The sequence below is a fragment of the Pholcus phalangioides genome, unplaced genomic scaffold (assembly GCF_987345545.1).
Source record: "Pholcus phalangioides strain wild (caught in Gottingen) unplaced genomic scaffold, Ppha-v1.0 ptg000008l_1, whole genome shotgun sequence".
NCBI lineage: Eukaryota > Metazoa > Arthropoda > Arachnida > Araneae > Pholcidae > Pholcus > Pholcus phalangioides.
The window spans coordinates 54,493,867-54,516,674 of record NW_028301601.1 but is presented as its reverse complement, the minus strand read 5'-3'; the positions used below and the strand labels follow the sequence as shown (position 1 = coordinate 54,516,674).

At 32.4% G+C, this 22,808-nt stretch overlaps 1 protein-coding gene and 1 non-coding gene across 2 annotated transcripts in view; one reads left to right on the top strand and one right to left on the bottom strand.

Annotated features, from left to right (window-relative positions):
• Positions 1 to 10,603: 10,603 nt before the first annotated feature.
• LOC149084534 (protein Wnt-7b-like) overlaps positions 10,604 to 22,808 on the top strand; it is a 76,404-nt gene continuing 64,199 nt past the window's right edge. The window contains exon 1 of the mRNA XM_089234951.1: positions 10,604 to 10,977. Within this exon, the coding sequence (XP_089091077.1) occupies positions 10,895 to 10,977 (83 nt within the window). The 5' untranslated portion in view covers positions 10,604 to 10,894. The remainder of the gene's footprint in view (positions 10,978 to 22,808) is intronic.
• On the bottom strand, positions 21,942 to 22,014 carry TRNAT-CGU (transfer RNA threonine (anticodon CGU)). The gene has a single exon. It is a non-coding gene; the product is annotated as a tRNA-Thr (tRNA).

Sequence of the window (22,808 nt, the reverse complement as noted above, 5' to 3'; positions counted from 1 at the left end):
TGAGGCCCCTCTTCTCTTGAGGCTCCTGGGTCGTGCACGGGTGGGCCCATGTGCTAAGACGGCCCTGGCCGGAAGTGTGAGTATGTGTACCTAACAGTCGGAGTGCGTATACAGTGTTTATTATGCGTATACAGTCTATATTTCAGAAGTGAAGTGTAATGATTGAATATTTGTACTGTTGTAGGCCTGTTGCTCTGTGGCGAGACTTTTCAACGGAGTGATCGGATCGCATTACCGATTAGCCTGTGGAAATTGTAATACAGTCGAATCCCGTTATAACGAATACCGTTATAGCGAAAATCTCATTTTAACGAACACTTTTCTAATCCCCCCCCCCCCCAGATAAGTTTACATAGGAGCAATGCAAAAACCCGGGATTCCTATATAACGAAATTCCGTTTTAACGAAGTGATTTCTCCGGTCTCTTGGAGTTCGTTACAACGGGATTCGACTGTAATGCAATAAAAATAGTTATAAAACGGAAATTGGAGGTAGACGGATGTGATTGATTTTGAAATGGCGAACGAGTTCGCGGCGAATTTTTTGTGTTTGTGGAAACTCAAAGACGTTCCCTTTAGGTTGACAAGCGAAATTTCGCAGGAAAGAGGCCGGGGTCGTAACAGAAAGCTTCGTGTTTCAGAGGAAGCCATGTTCAAAAAATCATGACAAACTGGATTGCGAGAACTGACGGGCGCCATTTCTAATCACCGATTCCAGACCAACAGAACTAGCCAGAACATGCTTCCGCATGGCCAAACCCCGACGTATTGGAGGAGATTAAGATTGCCAAAAAATGCACGATCCATTCAGCAATACGAAGAACTGATATACTGCAATAGAAAGTGAAATAAGGAAGGCAGGGTAATGTCTCTCTCCAGTGGTGTAGATGGTACGAAAGATGGTAGCATGCTTGCCCGGTATGCAAGAATGCCAATACATTATTGTCGCACGAGCGGAGTAAATAAAAGCGAAATCGTTAATTAGTCTTATCATTTTACTAATCTAATTCTGTTTTAATGGATGGCAGCATAAGGCCATCTTGGCGGAAAACCTTCAAGCGATAAGCTAGTTATTGAGGTAACCTCTGCTGAACATAACGCAAAGGATTCTGGGACTGTTTTTTCATTGAGAACAATAAGCATTGCACTGTACGGAGATTTTAGTTCACAAAACACCAACTCCGGCCATATCTTTACATTGCAATTTACTGCTACTTACTACGCCAAGTCCCGGCGAGGACAAGACGACTTCCCTTTTCGAGTTCCCCTCAGCGTAATATCCATAAAATAACTCTTTCCTTGATATCTGGGCTGAGAAAAACAGCAACCTATCTCTCTCTAAACCTGGGGGGGGGGGGGGCATTTCCTGAAGTTAATAGAGGCTGCCAATGTCTCTACTTCAGTACCTCACGCCACAGTGAGTGAAATAAGAAAGGCAAGATCATGTCTCCAGTGGTGTAGATGGTAGTATCCTTGCCCGGTATGCAAGAGGGCCTGGGTTCGAGAGAGTCCCGGCGAGGACAAGATGACTTTTCTTTCCGAGTTCACCTCAGCATAATATCCAGAAAATAACTGTTTCCTTGACAAAGAACTATATTTTTCATGCTTGGACTCATTTCGGAAAAAATCCGTTTTTCTCCAGTTTTCTAGTTTGAATTCCCCACTGTGCGGCGTACAAACGACGTTCCACTGTACGTCAAGCAAAAAAAAAAAACACCTCAGATTGGGAAGGACGTCATCCTGTAATCAGTCTACACCAGTGATTCCCAACGTGGGTGTTAACGCCCCCTGGGGGGCGGTAGAAGCTACGGGTATAACATAGGGTATAACATAGGATCCTATGGGTTATATCGCGTTGGGGGGCGTGGGAGAAAGAAATTTCTGAAGAAGGGGGCGATGGGAGAAAAAAGGTTGGGAAACTATGGTCTAGACCAGTGATTCTCAACCTTTTTTGACTCGCGTAGCCCTTTCTGGTGCATAATGTCTATGGCGGGGCCCCGTAGCAGGGCCGTCATTTCAACTTTTTCCGGGGGGGGGGGGGCAAAGCACATGTACTCAATGTATGTATATATATATATTTGTGTACATATATATATATATATATATATGCCATTTTTAGTTTATGTTCAAAAGGCAGGGGGGGGGGAAGCAACGGCCCCCCTGTCCTCCCTAAATGACGGGCCTGCCCCATAGGCATATTTTTTATTTATCAAAGTTACTGATTTACTTTTTATTATTCAAAAACATACATATATATTTTTCAAATTTGCAGTTTTTTTTATATTTTCCTCGGGTGGCCGCGGAGCCCCTGTAGAGTTCACACGGAGCCCAGAGCTCCACGGAGCACCGGTTGAGAACCGCTGGTCTAGACCCTTGTCTAGGATTCCCTGATGGGGGCCGGTAGACATTCTCTCATTTTTGTCTGCATCCCATTCATTTATGAGTTTTTAATCTTGAAAAAAATAGGTGAGAGAGAGTGAGTCACACATCCTTTAAAACATACTTAAATGTCGAGAGTTGGGATGTTGCGGGGCACGATCTTGGGACCACACCTGTAGAGGCGATAACTCTGTCTTTTTTTTTCCTTTGGCATCGTCACCTTTGCAGCGAACTCTGGTGCATACCACACGCATGTCCGATGATTCTCGTCCACCGCGAGCACCTTTCATCATTCATTTGTGGGTGTGTGTGGGATCTTTTATATATAATTCCTGTGTGTGCCCCTTTTATATCTATCGGTGTAGATTCGTCACAGTTAATGTGTTACATGCTCTTTTTATTTTTTGTTTTATCCATGTGTAGATGGGTTCTTTGATGAACCACATTTTTTTTTTTTTTTTTGTGATTAGTGATTATCACGATATTTCGTGACTTTTTGATGTGAGAAGAAGATATCTATGGGTCATCTTTCACGATTTCTCTCATGGAATGGTATTTTTCTATTTAGAAACTAGGAATTTTATAATTTTTTGTGGGGGAAATAGATTAGGAAGATATGTCGGAGTAATGTTTGGGTTGATAAGAAATGTAAAAATGTCTAAGAGTTGTGTGTGTATGTGTGGTCACAGGTCCGTAGTCTCAATTCGAAAATATTTTATGGATTTCACATTTAATTTTTTTTTATCTCATGGAATCTTGTGACGTGTTTTATGGCTTGGACATCGAGTTGTACCTGATCAGAAATGGCTTTAGACAGAGGTTGGCAGTCAAATTCACCTGGTGAGTTCCTTGATGAGTACAGAGTAGAACAGGACGGGCCGGACATAACTAGGCTCTGTCACTTATGCGATATAAGCTTATTGCCCCGAAGGGCATGGTCGTGCCGGGGAAAATTCTGAAGTTGCAAGGCGAAAAAAAAATATAATAGGGGCCCCTATCACATATATAATGAAGGGAATCAGATCATACAATGAGTTCGAGGGCCCATATTTTAAAGTACCTAGAGCCCTTAGACAGTATGCATTCAAATACGAGATTCAAACTAACATATACTAGTATAAATATATGCACAAAACCGAGAGTCTGCAAAACAAATAAGTAAAGAATAACAAATCTGGGGGCGGGGGGCTGATGTGGGAACCTAAAGGACCCCAAGTCTTGTACATTCGGAGACAATTTCAAAAAAGCATGTACGAGGGCAGGCAAATACGAAAATGATCAAATTATACAAAGAGTTTGGGGGGGGGGGCGAGGAGCTTGATGACTGTAGTGAAACCTCTCTTAACGGTCACCTCTCTTGTAAGGCTTCGATAAAAGCCCTATTTCTTTTACGATCACCTCGTCTGCTGCGGACGAACTTTTTTGTCCGTCCGCAAAAGAGGAGTTACACCGTTTTACTAAATATCGACTGCGATGAAAGGTGCGAAGAGTGCGAGTGCACAGGGACGCAAAAAATAAGCGCACCCGGCAATTTTTTTTTTTACTTCTCTAGCGAATGCATCTGTAGATAATTTTTGTTGAAAATTCAATTTTTTGGTATGTTTAACTATTATTATAATATAGGTGTTTCTGTACTAGACCTGATTTGTACATGGAAACGTTAGGCACTGAACCCCGCACTCAATAATATTTTTGCCCTCGGTGAGAAATAACGAAAAAAAAGATCAGACATTTAACCCTGGAATTTGCTTACGGAGCCATACAAACGGGCTACTTTGATACGGACAATTCATATCTCAGCCTGAGTTGGTGGCCCGCGGGCTTCTTGGACAATTTCAATCAGGCGCGCGGCGTCTGAAAGGTTGAAAACCCCCTGAACTACAACGCAAAAAGTTTGGTCTTTCTTCATAGACGTTCTTGGCGTCGAAAACCAGTGATCTTAATTTTAGCACCGCGCCGTATTTTGTAGCAATTTATTAACCCTAAACAAAAATATTTCAATTTGATACGGAACCATATTCTTTGTGATTACTGTGTATTTTGAGACCATTTTCTTCTCTTTTTTTTTAAAAATACGCCGGTAGACAAAACATCGCCGAGGTCAATTTCATCCAACGTGCCGTTTTGGCGTCGGTTTCCAAGTGCGTACGTCCCAAGAGACGACGGTCAAGTAAACATATAAAGTATATATAACGGCAATTCATCGTCAACAAGCTGTTTTACGGAATTTCTTTTATTTTTTTGACGTGAATAATACCCGTTAAAGCAGCTGTCGGATCTGCATTTCCGGAAAGTTAGGGCATTGATAAAACTAAGGATAACTTCTGGACATTACGTAAAATGTTGGAAAATGCCCTGAGTTGTGTGAAAACATACGCTCTCATTAAACAAAATTTAATGCCGTATTTCTGGAAGAAATTTCTTCGAATCAATGGGAAATTTATAATTCATGGAAACGTAATTTCGAAATTAATTGGAAAGATAATTTTAGAATTAATAAAAGAAATGATTTCAAAATTAATAAAAGAAATGATTTCAGAATTAATAAAAGAAATGATTTCAGAATTAATAAAAGAAATGATTTCAGAATTAATAAAAGAAATGATTTCAGAATTAATAAAAGAAATGATTTCAGAATTAATAAAAGAAATGATTTCAGAATTAATAAAGGAAATAATTTCTAAATTAATAAAAGAAATAATAAAATAAATAATTTCCGAATTAATAAAAGAAGTAATTTTATAATTAATGAAAGGAATAATTCCAGAATTACTGAAAGAAATAATTTCAGAATTATTGAAAGAAATAATTTCAGAATTATTGAAAGAAATAATTTCAGAATCAGTGACAAATAACTTCAGAATCAGTGGCAAATAATTTCAGAATCAGTGACAAATAACTTCAGAATCAATTTCAAATAATTTCAGAATTAGTGACAGAAATAATTTCAGAATTAGTGACAGAAATAATTTTAGCATTAACGAAAAAATTATTTCAGCATTAATGAAAAAATTATTTCAGCATTAATGAAAAAATTATTTTAGAATTGACAAAAAAACTGAGAATTTGTCAAAAAATTAATTTCAGAATTATGACAAGAATAATTTGAGAAATACTGAATGAAATAACTTCAGAATCAGTGACATAAATAATTCCAAAAATAATAAAAAGATAATTTCAGAACTAATAAAAGAAATAATTTCAGAACTAATAAAAGAAATAATTTCAGAACTAATAAAAGAAATAATTTCAGAACTAATAAAAGAAATAATTTCAGAACTAATAAAAGAAATAATTTCAGAACTAATAAAAGAAATAATTTCAGAACTAATAAAAGAAATAATTTCAGAACTAATAAAAGAAATAATTTCAGAACTAATAAAAGAAATAATTTCAGAACTAATAAAAGAAATAATTTCCGAATTAATAAAATAATTAATTGCCGAATGGATTTAAAAAATTACAAAATTTAGGATTAAAGAAAGAATCAATTTCGGAATGAATAAAAATTCTGAATTAATGATAATTCAGTAAATAATAAATAAATAAATAAATAATGGCCCATGGCGATAGACATTTGCTTTGAAGGACAGAAAAGTGCTGATTCCAATTACAATAATACTAATAGTTATTATTTCTATATAAAAAATTTCATCTTTTTCGAAGTCACTGACATTTAGAAATTTTAAGTCAAAATTAGCAAAATTTATTTATTTATTGTTTTTCCGTGACAAATTTATTATAAAATTTAATTTTTTCATAAATTATTGAAAATCGATACATTATTGTTGTTCATTAAATGACGTCACAAAAAATCGTGACGAAAGAATTTCAATTAAGTTATAAAATTCTGTGCCATTAAATTACATCGTTATTTTTCCTCTTTGTATAATAGTTGCATCTTTTTAATTTTTAGTTTTATGATAACTGGATAAATTTGATTCGATCAAATTTTCATTGATTGCTATTGAAGTTAAATCAGCGAAACAACACCTCATGAATATAAAATTTATAATCTTAAAACGAGTACAAATTTAATATAATAGTATTTTGGTAATAGTATAATTATCGATAGTTATCATTACCACATATATAACAGAACCGCAACAACGATTTACTTCCTTACCGTAATAATGATAGGAATCTATATATATAAAATTGATTTTCTGTCTGTCTGTGTGTGTGTGTGTGTGTGTGTGTCTGTGTGTGCGTAAGTTCTCTATACAAATCTACAATTTTAGATCGATCGTCGCCAAATTTTGCATATATACCAAATGGGACCCGACTTGAACGATACGCTACTTTAAAATTTCGTCTGCCCAGGGCAAATGCCCTAAATGGGCAAAAAACTGTCCGGCAACAATGGTTTTTGGGCCTCAACAATCACTTTCCGAACGTTTACTTTGGTTACCGTGGTTCCCTAGCAATGCGTTTCAGACGTGTATATGCCTTTACAACGGTTTGTCACTTCTTTAATCCTGTTAGTATATGTATAATAGTTTATGCCTTTATAATGGTTTGCCACATTTTCAATATACTCCCAGTAATGAGGCTTTTTGAATAGACGTCATAATCATCATCAGCATCGCTTTGAGAGTCAGGAAAAGGGTGATCCTCATAGAAATCAGTGCTAAAATTGTCGATTTTACTGTAGAAATGCGGAAATTAGTGAAATTTTCCGCCCCATCAATAATTTTAAAAATTGTATTGAATTCTCGATTTTTGAAATATTCAGTTCGCTTAGAGATATACGAAGCCCAGGAGATTAAATATGAAGTAATTAGCCAAACCTATACTTTTGAGTTGGATATTCGAGCAATATCATTGATTTCATTTATATCTTCTCAAGTATGAAAATTAATGTCTCCATATTGCCTCTTTTGATATTTATTTGCATAAATTCATGTGGGTTAGGATATTTTAAAATTAGTTATGAGCCCGTAAAAAGTGCATCGAAAAAACTCCACAGATTTAACTACGGATTTTTGGAAGCTGGAACAGGCAGATGGATAACTTGAAGTTCAGGGGGGGGGGGTGTCGAAATACCTAGCGCCCCTTAAAAAAAGGAAAAAAATATATATTCGTTTCTATGTTTCTTTAAATCTAGATTTGTTTATTTCATGAATCGCGCAGGTCGCCATATTGGTTAACTTGGACACGGTTTGTATGTCCCTCAAGAAAAAGAGAGGGAGATATCACGTGATCCAAAAAAGCCACATTGAAGAAAACCCGGGCAGCGCCGGGTATTATAGCTAGTATATATATATATATATACGTATATATAAAAAAGAAGGTCAATATCGACGTCCAATTAAGGAAAGATCAGGTCACGTGGTAGCAGGTGATTTTAAGTTACAAAAAAATATAATATACTTAATTTCTGAAAACAATTTTGATGGTAATTTAAGGGAAAAATATTTCTTGTGATAATATGAATGAATAAAACCTCAAATTGGTATTCGTGGAAGCGAAAAACAAATATATAAATGATAATTACATTGAAAAAGAAGTTTAATGATAATGAATAGTGAAACGTTTCTCTAATGTATCCAATATGTGATATCAATCTTAGGATGATAATTTGGTTTTTAAAAAAAATCGATTTTGCCATAATCAGGATGAAAAAAGTACGAGATGATAATTACATAAAGGTAATCAAAATAATGACTTGGAGAAGAAAGAAATTCGGATGCGTCAACTATTTCGTACATAATTGAATAATAGCAACTAAATGATTGTGATTTAATCAGGAAAAAACAATTATTAAATAGTTTGAGTGGTAAAAAAAAGATGATTTTCTCAATTAGGTGTTAAATGAGTGCTTACGGATAAATTATTCAAGTAATGGTAATTCAGAAAAAATTGAAAAGATAATCTAGAAGAAATTAGTATAATTCATATGTAAAAAACTAATCGGAATATCAATCGTAATGTATGAAAAGTTAATCTATATATAAATCGATTATTCATAATGTATGGAAATTTAAATAATAATTCATAATATTAAAAAAAATTTAATTGTCAGTTCATACTGAAAACCATGTTGACGAGAGTTCAAATTCAAATTGTATGTTTAAAACATAGATTGATTAATAATTGAAGATATGAAGGTTATCACGAAACATTTCCAGTTCAAAACTTTATGGTGGTGATTATGGAATGAATGAGAAAATTAAAATTATCAATTTTTGAAAATATCATATTGTGATACCATATAGTTTCCATTTTAATTAATTGATAATTGAAGATTAAAAAAAATGTAAAACATTCATAAAAGTTATTTAAATTCAAAATCTTATAGTGGTAACTATTCAATGAAGGATAGGAAAAAAAGGATAATTTCTCTGTTATAATTGGAACAAATAAATGCCATTTCTAATTATAACAAATTTCATTGTTAATATTTATAATATTCTATCGATACGCATCTTACAAATTTAGTCGATGATTAAGATTTAAAGCATGTGTTTACAAAATATTCGCAAAAAATATTCAAAATTTTATGGGTATAACTTAAATAATCAGGAACAGGAAGAATTATTAATAATTACAATCGCAAAAGTAATAATTATTTACAGTTGAAAAATTATAATTTTTTAATTAGAACAAATAATTAAATTTCTGTTGTGAAACTCCGTAATATAATATCGACGCGCATCATTTCAACGTTACGGTGAATTAAGATTTGAACAACAAAACATTTGCAAAAAATGCTTTGATTTGAAACTTTATGATTATGATTATTCATTAAGGAGTTGGAAGTGAAGAGAGACAATTATCATTTATAATCCAAACAAATAATTAACATCTCTGTTATTAGTTTTTACAATATCCAATCGGTAGATGCTACTTTAACATAAATTATTTGGTAATTTTGGCATCAAAAAGATGTAAAATGTTCACATTTTGTAGTAATTATTATTCAATAAAAAGTAGTAAAAATGATAATTGCAGTTATAATTAAAGCAAAATAATTATAATTTCCGTTATTTATCTTTATAATATTCTATCAATTGGCATCATTTGAACATGGATATGATGAGGAATAAAAATTTTATATATTTAAAAAAATTATGAAAAATATAAAAAATTTGATCAAAAAATGATATAGAATTTTATAGTTATAATTATACAACAAAGAGCAGAAAAAACAATAATCGCAATGAAGAATCAAAACACAACAATCATCATTTCGGCCATTTATCTTCATATTATTATCCTACAGATAGACTTTTTCACATAAATCAATTGATAATTTTTCATTTTTTCATTGGAAGCATTCGCAAAACACACTCAAATCTTATATTTTAAAGTTGAAATTGTTCTTTTATAAAGGAAGAACGAAGGTTATTATTATTCATGATAAAAAATAATTATATATATATACTTTCTCCGTTATTTATTTTTATAATATTCTTCTCTATGAATTGAGAGAAGTCATTTTCACATGAATTAATTAATCACATCAATTAATTTATAGTTATTATTAGTGAATCGAGGAATAAGAAAATATTATAACTGCAATTTACATAATTAAAATTTCATTATTTATCTCCATAATTTTCTCTGTTATATATATATAATTATTATTCATAACATCCTAAGTTTAATAACGCGGAAATGATAATTAGTTGTTTCAATAAAAAATTATAATTATTTGTTCTAATCTAAAATTATAACAATTTTTTTAAACAATCAATTGTTTTTCTAATTGTAAATAATTATCATTATTTTTCCTAATTTTAATCAAATGATTATACCTATAAATGTTTTTAATAAAAGTAATTTAATAAAATATTAATAACAAAATGAAGTAATCAATGAAATAATAATATAGTAAACATTCGACAAAATAATAATAAGAAATGAAATTAGAAATATAGTTTGATAAATTAATAAAACAATAATAATAAAAATTTAATAAAATAATTATTTTTCCGGATATTTTAAATCTTTAATCATATCTTTCATATATAATTATCGATAGTTATCATTACCACATATATAACAGAACCGCAACAACGATTTACTTCCTTACCGTAATAATGATAGGAATATATATATATATATATATATATATACGTATATATAAAAAAGAAGGCCAATATCGACGTCCAATTAAGGAAAGATCAGGTCACGTGGTAGCAGGTGAATAGCCAATCAGACGTAACCTGTGCGGCAACGTGAAGGGGAGTTGGGTTCGAAACTTTTCGGTGGACAAAAATAAAACGGGGCGGGCGCAATAAACACGCACATGTCCGTTCCAGAGCAACATCATCTTCTTTTCAATGTGGAGGAATGACGGAGAAACAATCATGTGCGCCTCCGTAACATAATCAATAATTATCGGATTAATTATCCATCAATAATCGACCACGGATATTAATTTCGAATCGCGAAGCCGATATCATAATTATTGTGATAACTTAAATACGTAATCGACATGATTTTAACATGATGCGGCGAGACGGGTGTGTGACAATAAGTGCCATGATGTGAGATGATGATAATAAACCATGACGTTTCTACGGACTTTTTATAAACGTCTTCAGATGGTGTTTTACGCGTTCTGGATATTTTATCCGCATGCTAATTTCAGGTATGTTTGGAATTTTACAAATATTATACGTATTTTTATGATCAAAAAATTCATTAATCAATTTATATAATGATTTAATAATTAGGCTCTGTTATTTATTAACAATTATTAATTTATTAGTTTGTTTTGCTGTAATGAGGTGTTTAAATTTGAAATACTTTGAACCAATTAGTTAAATTCAAATTGTTTCTATAAATTTTAACTCGAGAATAATTTCTTTTTAGCTTTTTTGAAAATTTTAAAATATAATTAATGTATGAAATTTAATTTGATTTTTTTTGGAATGCAATTGTTATGAGTTTTTTAAAGAAACTTTAAACGAAATGTAAAATGGAAATTTAATGAATATGTGAAATAAGAATTTAATGAATATGTGAAATAAGAATTTAATGAATATGTGAAATAAGAATTTAATGAATATGTGAAATAAGAATTTAATGAATATGTGAAATAAGAATTTAATGAATATGTGAAATAAGAATTTAATGAATATGTGAAATAAGAATTTAATGAATATGTGAAATAAGAATTTAATTTAATGAATATGTGAAATAAGAATTTAATGAATATGTGAAATAAGAATTTAATGAATATGTGAAATAAGAATTTAATGAATATGTGAAATAAGAATTTAATGAATATGTGAAATAAGAATTTAATGAATATGTGAAATAAGAATTTAATGAATATGTGAAATAAGAATTTAATGAATATGTGAAATAAGAATTAATATTATAAATATGTGAGTAAAATTTAATTAACATGAAAAAAAGAATTGAATTAGCTGAAAAAGAACTTTTAGAACATGAAAAAAAGAATTTTTAGAACATGAAAAAAAGAATTTTTAGAACATGAAAAAAAGGATTTAATGAACAGGAAAAATAATTTAATGAACATGAAAAAAAAAGAACTTAATGAACATGAAAAAAGAACTTAATAAGTTTGAAAAATTAAGTTAATGAACGTGCAAAAAAGTATTAAATGAACATGAAAAAATTTGTTGAAAGAGCTTGAAAAAGAACTTTTTGAACAATGAAAATGTGAAAATAGAATTTAATGAAAATGTAATGAAATTTCTATGAAAATATGAAATAAAAATTGAGTGAGATTAATAATGGAAATGTGAATTAAAATTTAATGAGCTTCAAATGAAAATGTAAAGGAAGAATTTAATAAAAACGTATAACGAATATGTAATGAGGTTTTTAATGTAAAGTTAAAGTAATTCACGATTCCATAAAAAATTCCATTAAAATTTGATGAAAATCAATTTGAAACTATTCTACTTAATGTAATGAGGATAATTTGATTGAACTGTAATAAAAAATGTAATGGAAACTTGATGGAACTGTAATAACAATTTTTAAATAAGAAACATAGAAATTAAATTAGTTTCTCATAAAAAAAAAAGAATCAATTATATCAGAATTTTAATATAATTTTTCGATGATTAAAAACAATTCATTTGAAAAATAGATGTGAGAAAAATTGTCATTACTAATAATTGCAATTATTAGAGTCCGGGTTATATGCATTTAAAAGTGACGAAATATACTCTAAAATATGCACTCAAAAATGTGAAGATTTAAAAATTCCGAAATACACCGAAAATGAGACTTTTTTTTAAAAATCACCTTGCAAAAAAAGCAAATATGCTTTTAAAATGCATATTTTCTATTTCTTATAGTGCATATTCATTTACAAAAAAATATCCTCACATATGTATATACTCAATATGCAAATAACGTGTTTTTTTATTCGAGCATTTCTAATTTCTAGTTTGTTGTAGCTACTACTAAATCAGACATACACCTCATCCACATTCGTCTGCGGAATTTTTAGCGAATTGGTAGTTTGTTGTAGCTGCTTAGCAGCGAAATAACATTTACTAAAGACTTTTGACACTATTTCTAAAAAGAAATCGAACAATTTTGACATATCTGTATAAATAGCGTTGCAATGAAAGGCTGATGTTCGGAAAATACAGAATGACAAACATCTCTATTAATTATGAATCTCCCACCTGCGGAAAAAAAGAAAAACCGATGTTATGAAAATATTACGAGCAATATTTATTTTAAAAATTATAAAAACAGTGATTGAGCTCAAATAAACAGTGAAAAGTATGCGCTTACTCTGACAATTCTTTGATTTTATACATTTATATGCATTTATGCTAAAAACGGGCAGATATGCAAATGCATATGCATATAATCTGGGCTCTAGTGATTATCATGATAGAATAATCTGTGGTGCTTGGTCAGAACATAACACCAAATCACATTTTTGAGATATAAGCATTTTCATTGTCATTTAAAAATCAAAAATAAAGCATACACACAAATACAAATGAAAATATCATACATCAGCATGTTGTTTAGCCGTACGCACGTATTTGTGCATTTATCTCACCTCTAGTTATAATTAGCAAGACTTACTTTTAGATAAAAAAAAACCACTTTTTGGAGATATCATGTTCTGACCAAACACCACGGATTATTTCAAAATGAAATTATAACCAAACAAGATTTTCGAGGATGATTCCTTATACCAAAAAAGTTAATCTTCTTTCAAATATTTATTGCCGAATTTTCACTTTTCTTGTTCAGTTTCAACGTTTTCCATAAATGTGAAAAACATTCATTGAAAGTATGTCTAAATGGGAAAAATGCAGCCAATTAATAATTATGTTCCAAAAGGAATAGAATGGCCGCGATAGTTGAAGATGGTAATATGAAGCAGGTATATATATTTTATTGTACATGTGATCTTTATGTCCTCATTGATACTCGAAGGCCTGCAACGTGTTGGCCATTGTATAAGATTCAAAGGCTAATTTCCATGAGAATACGCGATTCTGGAAAATTCCCGAATGGTGTCATCGGTGAAAAAAAAAGTTGTCGAATCGACGGAACAGCTTTACGATCATCGTTTTATTTTTATGGCGATTGCTTTAGGGCACTGACACCTGCAAAGTCTTCTCTCTCTCTCTCTCTCTCTCTTATATGATACATTTCTAAAAAGCCCAAAGCTGTCGAACAACTTGGAAAATGAAGGACATTCATTCACTTCTGTAAAAAGAGAAAACCATTAAATCCAAGAGGATAGTGAAAAAGAAAAAAAAACTTACTCATTGCAGGTGATGCTGATAAAAAAAAAAGAGGAACCTATACTAAAAACTTGTCTTATGAATGAATATATATACCACAGTCCAATATATCATCCATTTCTTGGAATAGTGATCATAGTTTCGGACAATCGTGCCATCAAGCTGGTCTCAGGGTCTTGAGGACCAAGGCAATTCAAATTTGACACTATTAGAAGTTTTAATGTTTCGTTATTTTATTTTCTCCGCAAAAGTTTAGGGTCTTGCGGAAACCTTGCCCGTCGTAATGGGTGCATTTAATGTAAAGCAAGAAGCTCTTGGTTTGAAACTTGCGAAGAACGTGGTATCAGCGAGAGAGGAAAAATAAAAGAATGAAAGGATATTGGTGAAGTACATGAAGAGAAAAAAATCAGTTATTCAAAGTGGTCTTAAAAACAGCAAATTAAGTTTCAAAACACATGATAGAAAACTGAAATAATAGCAAACATATGAAGAATTTATTTAATGGTAAGAAACATAAAGAGAAATGAAAAAAACATTCACTGTTAATGACTCCATTCTCGAACCCCATTAAAAATTAAATCCTTCCCAGAAATGAAGTTATCCTTCTTGAAAATGAAATTATTATTCTTAAAAATGAAACTGTCCCTTCCCCTGAAAATGAAATGAGAACCAAAGTGATTTGTAATTTTAACTGTTGTTATAGGAAGTTGTAGAAATATTTTGAGTGAAACTGATAAGAGAGTAGAAAGAATTCGGAAAGGCTTTTTTTTTACCGTTTGGTTGGTACGCGAAAGTCCTCCTCACACGGGGATACTGATGTTGCCTAGATACCAGAAGATTCGGTATCCAGACGACCCAACGCGTCTGGATGCCGCAACTGGGGGGGGGGGCAAGCGGATCTGTTGCCCTGGAGCGACGAATTTACATTTTAACTGCACCTTTTAGATAACACGGGGGGGGGGGGGGTGGGGTGCCAGAATGCGTTCTTGCCTCGACTGACAAAGTATGTAGTTGCGGCCTTGACTGAGATATTAGAGTATTGGCGACTAGAAAATCTAAGTGACTCACGTAGACTGGCAACTCAGGCAGCTCCTTGCTATTCCAGTATCCTGGATTATAGAAATATTTCTCATTCTTGTGGAGCGGCGTCTCAACGAACGGGCCAACATGAACCTGAGTCAAACGGGCCCAAAACTATTCCCCACTCATCAATTCTGAAATTTTTTTTGATTCATTAATTCTGAAATTTTCTTTTGGTTCATTAATTCTATATTTTCAATATAAGTTCCTGTGTTTAAAGAATTCAGAATTTCCAACAATGATGAAAGTATTATTTTCATTAATTCTGTTTTTTTAGCTACTTCGAAATTATTTTTCTCATCAATACAAAATTGTCATCAAATCTGAAAATTGTCTCTCATTAATTCTGAATTGAAATTAGTTCCGGTTCTGAATTTTCATACAATTATTTGCGTCTCTTTGGGTGCTGACCCTTCCAGTACCCCCCTTAATATTTTTAACGAATTAGATCCAAGGGGCCGCAAAAAATCTTTGGTCTCTTGGGGCCTCCGAACTCATTGATGCGGCCTTGCTCTTGTGATCGTGTGAAGGTAGTGAACTAAGAACTGCATCACAGTTTTACTCAGTTTCCTAGATTTTGATTTTTTTTCAGTTGCACAGTTTGAGGGAAAATGAGCAATTCGAGTCGCCCAGTCTCCTGGTCTCCAGGCTACTGAAGATCGATTGAGTGACGAGGAGATCATATCTCCGCGTGAGAAGGGGCTCTCAGTTGGAGTGGTGACTTTTTGAGGTGACATTTGCTTCATGTCTTCGACAATTAGAAACAATGTCTCTATACAAAAGAGAATCCGTTATAGTGTTGTTTTCTGATCGAGAAATCCTTTCAGTTTCCCAGAGTCGAGGTGATTTATGTCATTTTTTATTGATGAATGCAATCCGCTTTATAATAGGAAATAATAATAGTTGAAAGCTATTGAAAAATGCGCGAGAAAACAAACACGCATACATCATGGCCTAGAGGAGTCGGCTCTAGTTCCGATAGGGAACCTCCTATTTCGAACCACAACTTGTTGCTACTTGGGCATTACATTTCCGCCACCCATGGAGGTTTTTTTTCTTCTTTTTTTTATTTTTATCTCTTCAGATATTAATTATCGGCAATTAATTATCGATAGTTATCAATTTTCATGTCTTCCTCGTCTGCGTGTGTGAGTACACAAACCTAGTTTGAACGGTGTTAGATATAGAGGGTTAGAAGGCCTATCCATTCTACATTGAAGCCCGGTATTGATGGTTAATTATAATCCGTGACTCAGTAATTATCTGCGGATAATTAATAAGATCTGTGGCTGCACGTCGACATACACATATGGTATTTACATAATAAAGCGGCACGCATGGTGTTGTGTAAAATCTTTTGGTGTGAAAAGTGTATGTCGTTAATTTCCACGGCGGGAAGAAGTGCATTGAATTAATTCTTTCTTTGAGAAATCACCTTCGTCTCTGAATTTTGTTGTTATTTTTAAATAACGTTTTAATAAACCAAAAAAATTTTATATTTCAAAAAATTATTAATAAATAAAATAAAATTTTAATAAGAAAAATTGTTATTACCGAACTGAATGCGAAATTATAACAACATTGAGATTTATTTAAATCTAATTAAATTAAAAATATGCGTTAGAATTTAAGGAGAAATTTACATTTAAGAAAGAAAATTTATATTTCAAAAAATTTGGATAGAGCTAGAGAAAAGATTGAAGTCAAACTAAAAAAAAGAAAACTCGAAAGAGTTGTGATAAAAATCAAATTTAAATAAAATTCAAAAACCAGGTGTTATTCAAAATTAAAAAAAAATGGTAATACACTAAAAATTAAAAACAAAAATTGAATTTCAAAGGTGAGATGAAATTCAAATTGAGGTTCAAGAGAAACACAAAATTTAAATCATTTAAGCATCAAGATTTTACTTGAATAGAAGAAGAAAATTGAAAAGTGAAGTGAAATCTAAAAATTAGAGGAAATTTAAATCAAAAGGGTAAAATCTGAAGATAGTCTGAAACGAGTATTCGAAAAATGCGATAAAATTGATAATGAAATCGTGATGGAAAACTTTGTATAAATAGTATTTGAAAAACTAAAATCAGAAAATAAAATTTATTTCATTGATCTGAAAGAAAAATTGAGATGAAATTCGAATTTATAGAAAAGTGATCGAAATTTTTTAGTTCCATTATAATAAAATGTAGATTTAGTGTTTGGTCTTTTTTTCATGTAATGGTCCGTGTCCGAAGTATAGCATCTTCTTGAAATGGTATAAACTGTTCGGTCATTTCGCGAAGTCTGACCGACTTGGAGTCTGAACTCTGGGCAATATGCGAAGTGGCCAATTATTTCGCAGATGTCACAGTTCGGATTTGGACAGTAACGTAATATGCAGACAAAATTTAAGATCAAAAGAAAATTTAATATTAAAAAATTTGAGGAAATCCAAAAAAAAACAATGATGAAATCCCAGTGGTGATTTTAATAATGACTAAATCCTAAAGTAAACTCTTAAAAATTGAAACAAAGTAAATTTCTAAATACAAAAAATGTAAAGAAAGTTAAATTAAAAATACAATTTATAAATATGACAAAATTAAAAAATGAAGCTAAATTGAAAATTTAAAAAGAAAAAATTAAAAAATGAAGCTAAATTGAAAATTTAAAAAGAAAAAATTAAAAATTTGAAAATAAGAAAAAAATGGGGAAAAAATAAAAAAATGTGAAAAAAAGAAAAAAAAATTTAAAATGTGAAAAAATTTTAAATTAAATTCAAAGAACGAAATTTTTTGCGACAAAATTAAAAATTTAAAAATAATACAAAATTAAATTTTAAAAAATAGGGAAAAATTAAAATTTAAAAATAGGGAAAAATTAAAATTTAAAAAATAGGGAAAAATTAAAATTTAAAAAATAAGTAAATTAAGAATTCAAAAATAAAACAAAGTAAATATTTTAAAAACAAGAAAAAATCACAAAATATAAAATTAAATATTATAAAAATATGACACATAGTTCACACAAAACCAAGATAGAATTTAATTTTTTATCAAAAGTAATGAAATTAAAATTATAAAAAAAATTAAATTTATAAAATTTGAAGTTGAAGATATAAGAAACGGCATTCATTTCCAAAAAAAAAAATCAGTTAAATATTTCTATCTTCGTAAAGAGTTATATATTGGACTCGTCAAAAAGAAGAGTCGGCAAACTCGTTGAAAATGAACACACACACACAATGAACTGCCGATGACTCAATTCTCGAAGAAGCCAAGGTTGGCATGTTGTTTATGAATAATCGTCATCTACAGATGGCCCTCGTTCCAAATACACACGTATACAAAGACATCATCTTAACACCATAGAAATGAAGTATTTCGACTTTCGACATTAAAAGAAAGATATCTAAGTGTAAATACACACGTGTGTGTGTGTGTGTGGTTTATTATGGCAGCGAAAGGCATTCGTTTCGATGATACGCCACTGCACACTTCGAAGTTCAGTAGATGTCCAGACAATCCTCCGGGGAGACATTATTTTTCTCTTCCCCAACTCGTTACACACATATCCAATATTAAACGATCCTCGTTTGTGTAAAGAACGGCATAAGAAAAATAGATGGCGGATAGCGCTAATCGTGGAAACGATACATCACTATTCATTGTGCGAGTGTTTTACGAGACGTTTTTCTCTCACCGTAAAAAAGCAGTAGCGTAGTCTATAAACGATGATTTAGTTGTCGACAAATAAATAAATATTTATTTATGTTTGTTTTTTCTAGAAAATTCTTTACCATCAATCATCGGCTCTCTCTCTAACTGGAAACTTATATCAAAACCAACAGAGAGAGATCTGAAATATAGAGACACACCTGGAAAATTATATATTATAGCCGGCCTTAAATGAAATATCATGAAATATCTCATAGCTGTCATAGCTAGATTGGACGAGAGAAAATGAAACCCGTTTTTGTCTCTTGGAATTATGGGATTGGCATCAGGAAATACAAACAGTAGTATATAGTGGTTGTGTGAAATTAACAATTTAATAATTTATTTGATAATTTTTTTTCTTTTTTGTGGTGTCAAGATCAATTGAATTGAAAAATCTCGTTGTTGTATGTTAATATTGGCCTCGTGATCCCATGTTTCTTTTTTGGTTGACTATCTACATGTTGATTGGTTTTTGGTTTGTTTGTTTTCCGGGTTCGAATTCGGGATATATCAGCTATATTTACAGCCTCGTTGGTTATTTATTACATGTTATAATGTAACTAGCTGTTGCGTTCTGATTAGTTACTATGAAAACGTCGGAAAATGCCGATGGTAATTAGAACTGGTTTGTGATTGGTTGTTTATGAATGGTTGGAATCTGAAGGCGTTGATAAAATAATTCGAATGTTTTTTATATCGGTTTTTTTCTTGTAAGCATTGAGTCAATTGTTGGTCATTGGGGGAATTTATTGATTATTTACGGAGTAGGCCTGATCTTTGTAGATTTTCTAATTTAATTGCAGTAATTGGTTGCATTCCAATTAAATTAAAAAAACAACTTCATCGGTTTTTTAGCTTCGTTAGCACTGTGCGATGCTTTCTTTTCCTCGAAACGCTTTCATCGCTGTTATCAGTTTAATGCCAATGTATCATTGAGGAAAAATTATGAATATTCATCTCTCGATAGGATGAAAATATGTGTTATAAATATGTGTTAATGTAATGAAATAATATAAAGAGGGAGATATGTATGGAAGATTTTTCTCTCTGTCTTACGATACATCAAAATATCAAGAAATTTTCAAGATATTATGCCGAGGTGAACCTGAGAAAGAAAAGTTTGTTGTCTCCAGCTGGAATCGAACCCAGGGCCTCTTGCAAACGAGGAAAGCGCACTAACTAATCAATGTACCACGGAAACAAATCTTTCGCACCTTAAAACACGAACATTAGCGTGACTTGCTGAGTAGAGATTGCAGACAACTTCAGTGGTTGGCATCTGGGTGGCGGCAGTAGAGATGGGTAATTTTTTCTCGGCCCACGGTACATCGAATCAAGAGATTTTCTGGATATTATACCTTGTTGAACTTTGGAAAGAAAAGTTTATTGTCTGTGAAAGGAATGCATCTCTGTGGTATAATGGTCAGTGCGCCTTCCCGGTTTGCAAGGGAGGCTGGGATCGTTTCCCGGTGGAGACAACAAATTTTTTTCCCTCCATGTTCGTCTCGGTATAGTGTCCAAAAAAATCTCTTAATTTGATAGTAGAATATATACAGAGTTGAATGAAATTTCTTTTTCAGGGATTATGATGGATCTAGCTGATTTCAATGTAATTAATTCCTATATTATGGGTTTGGAGTGCAAGCGGTATAAAACAGTTATACTTAACATTGCACTTATACCCTTTGTATGCTTTAGACTCCTCTACTGCAAAGCTTTCCCGAGGTTTTTTCCGCATTATTTAATAAATGCCTTCAACTTGAACATTTTCCACGACATTTCAAGATTAGCAATGTCCTGTTCTTCCTCAAAAAAGACAAAGATCCAACATCAACTAAATCATATAGACCCATACATTTGTTATCAACATTGGGTAAATTGTTCAAAAAAGTCATTTGCCAGAGAGTTATCTTCTTCCTGGAAAAATCTAATGTCATCAGCCCCCTTCAATATGGATTTCGCCATGGGAGTTCGGCAGAATAAGCTCTCATGGACATTGTCACAGAGATCAAAAATCAAAGAATTAAAAAACACAACGTCGTAATAATTACCCTGGACATCCAGGGAGGCTTTCGATCGCATCAATCATAATATCATCAAAGAAAAATTGCTTTATCTGCCTATACCATCTAATCTAGCCAATATCCTGATAAGCATGCTCCAACACAGGGTGGTACAGATCCAGACACCATTAGGAACAGTTCGACATAGAATGACAAGGGGATATCCTCAAGGATCGTGTTCCGGGCCACTACTTTGGAACTTATTCCTTAATGATCTCCTCCTTAAGAGGTGGCCGAAGAATGTCAGTATCCAGGCCTACGCCGATGACATTACGGTAATCGGGCCCTACGGTAGAAGGCACAGGTAGACTAGCCACATATGTGCTGAATGAAATCCATCATTGGTTAGACCAACACGGACTCAGCATCGCTATGGATAAAATCAACTTTTTGTGGCTCTCTTCCGAAAGACCTCCATCGGTAAAAATCGGCGACAAATTCATCAAGAAACGATCTAGGATACTTTGGCGATTCAGGTTAAAGGCCGTACGGGCAGAAATTTGTAACGACTAGTTCCACTTTTTACTGCTATCTCAGCTGAGCTGCCACTCTCTCTCTCAGGAAGGCTACTCATTAATATTCATTAATATTTGGAATGTTTTGGATTAGGATAGCATGCCACTCTTGCAAACGAGCTGAGACTATTCCTGTTGCACTGATTTTGGCCATTTAAGAGCCTTTCCCCACAGCTGACGTAGAAAAAGTTCTTTCGAAAAGTACTCAATACGGTTCAGGTCAAGGCTTTGAGCAGCTCAGTTTCCTCAACACCTCTTTCCAGGCCCCCAAAAGTGGAATACGGGAGAGGGAGATGCTAGAAAACCAATGCCTCTTATTATCCGAAAAATCCGCAACAATTATTTGCCCGAGCATATTTAAAAATATCAGCTGAGTATAAAGATTCCCCCAACACAAACATTCTTATAGAAAACTTCTTAATATCGGAAAAAGAAGCAAACAATTCTCAAACTCATCCACAATGTTAGAATCAAGAGGTCAAAAAACAATTAATGGAAAAGCCACCAGTGAGGTTCGAACTCACGCCCCCTGGTTTACGAGACCAGTGCTCTAACCACTGAGCTATGATGGCCGGCTCTGACTGAAAGAATGTACTACGCGACATAAGTTGCCATAGGTTTGGTCCATATTGTAATGAAATAGCGTGAACAAATCATATATATATCAGCTAATTTTGTTAGAGTTGTATGAAATTACATAAATCAGACAAATAAATTTATACGCTGTTCATTAGCTTTTTTGAAGGCTTTAATTTCATTACTTTTATTGTTACAAGGAGCTTTTTTCATTCAAGCTCTTAATTTTGCAGCTATATGATGCTTCAAGTGTTTTTTGCCATACTAAGGGTGGTATTCACAGACATGGTTTGAACTATAGTCACAATTTTTTGATAAGAGATCGACACGGATTGGTTAAATCCAAGTTTTTAGGTTTTTAACCAATCTATGTTGATCTCTTACCCAAAAAATTGTGTGACTACAGTTTAAACCATGTTTGTGAATACGGCCCTTAATGGGTTTAGCAAGTACCTCCTAGAGATAGAAGGCATCTGCACGGGGGATTTTCCCCCCTAAAGCGGCAATAACGAAATATCTTGCCTAACTTAAAACCTTTTATTTCCGCAATCACGAGGTATCTCGTATCCTTAAAAACCTCCCATTTCGGCAAAGACGAGTCCAGATACTGCGCAGTGTTTTTTTTACAGACAAACATGCCCCCCCCACCCCGAACCTGCCAGATCAACTGCCAGTGATCGGAGTCAGCTTCTGTTCAAAGTTTGATAACAAAGAAGAGAGAATTTTTTTTCTTCTTTCCCTTCAGTGTAGTGTAGGAATATCGTACGGTATAAATAATAGAAGAATATGG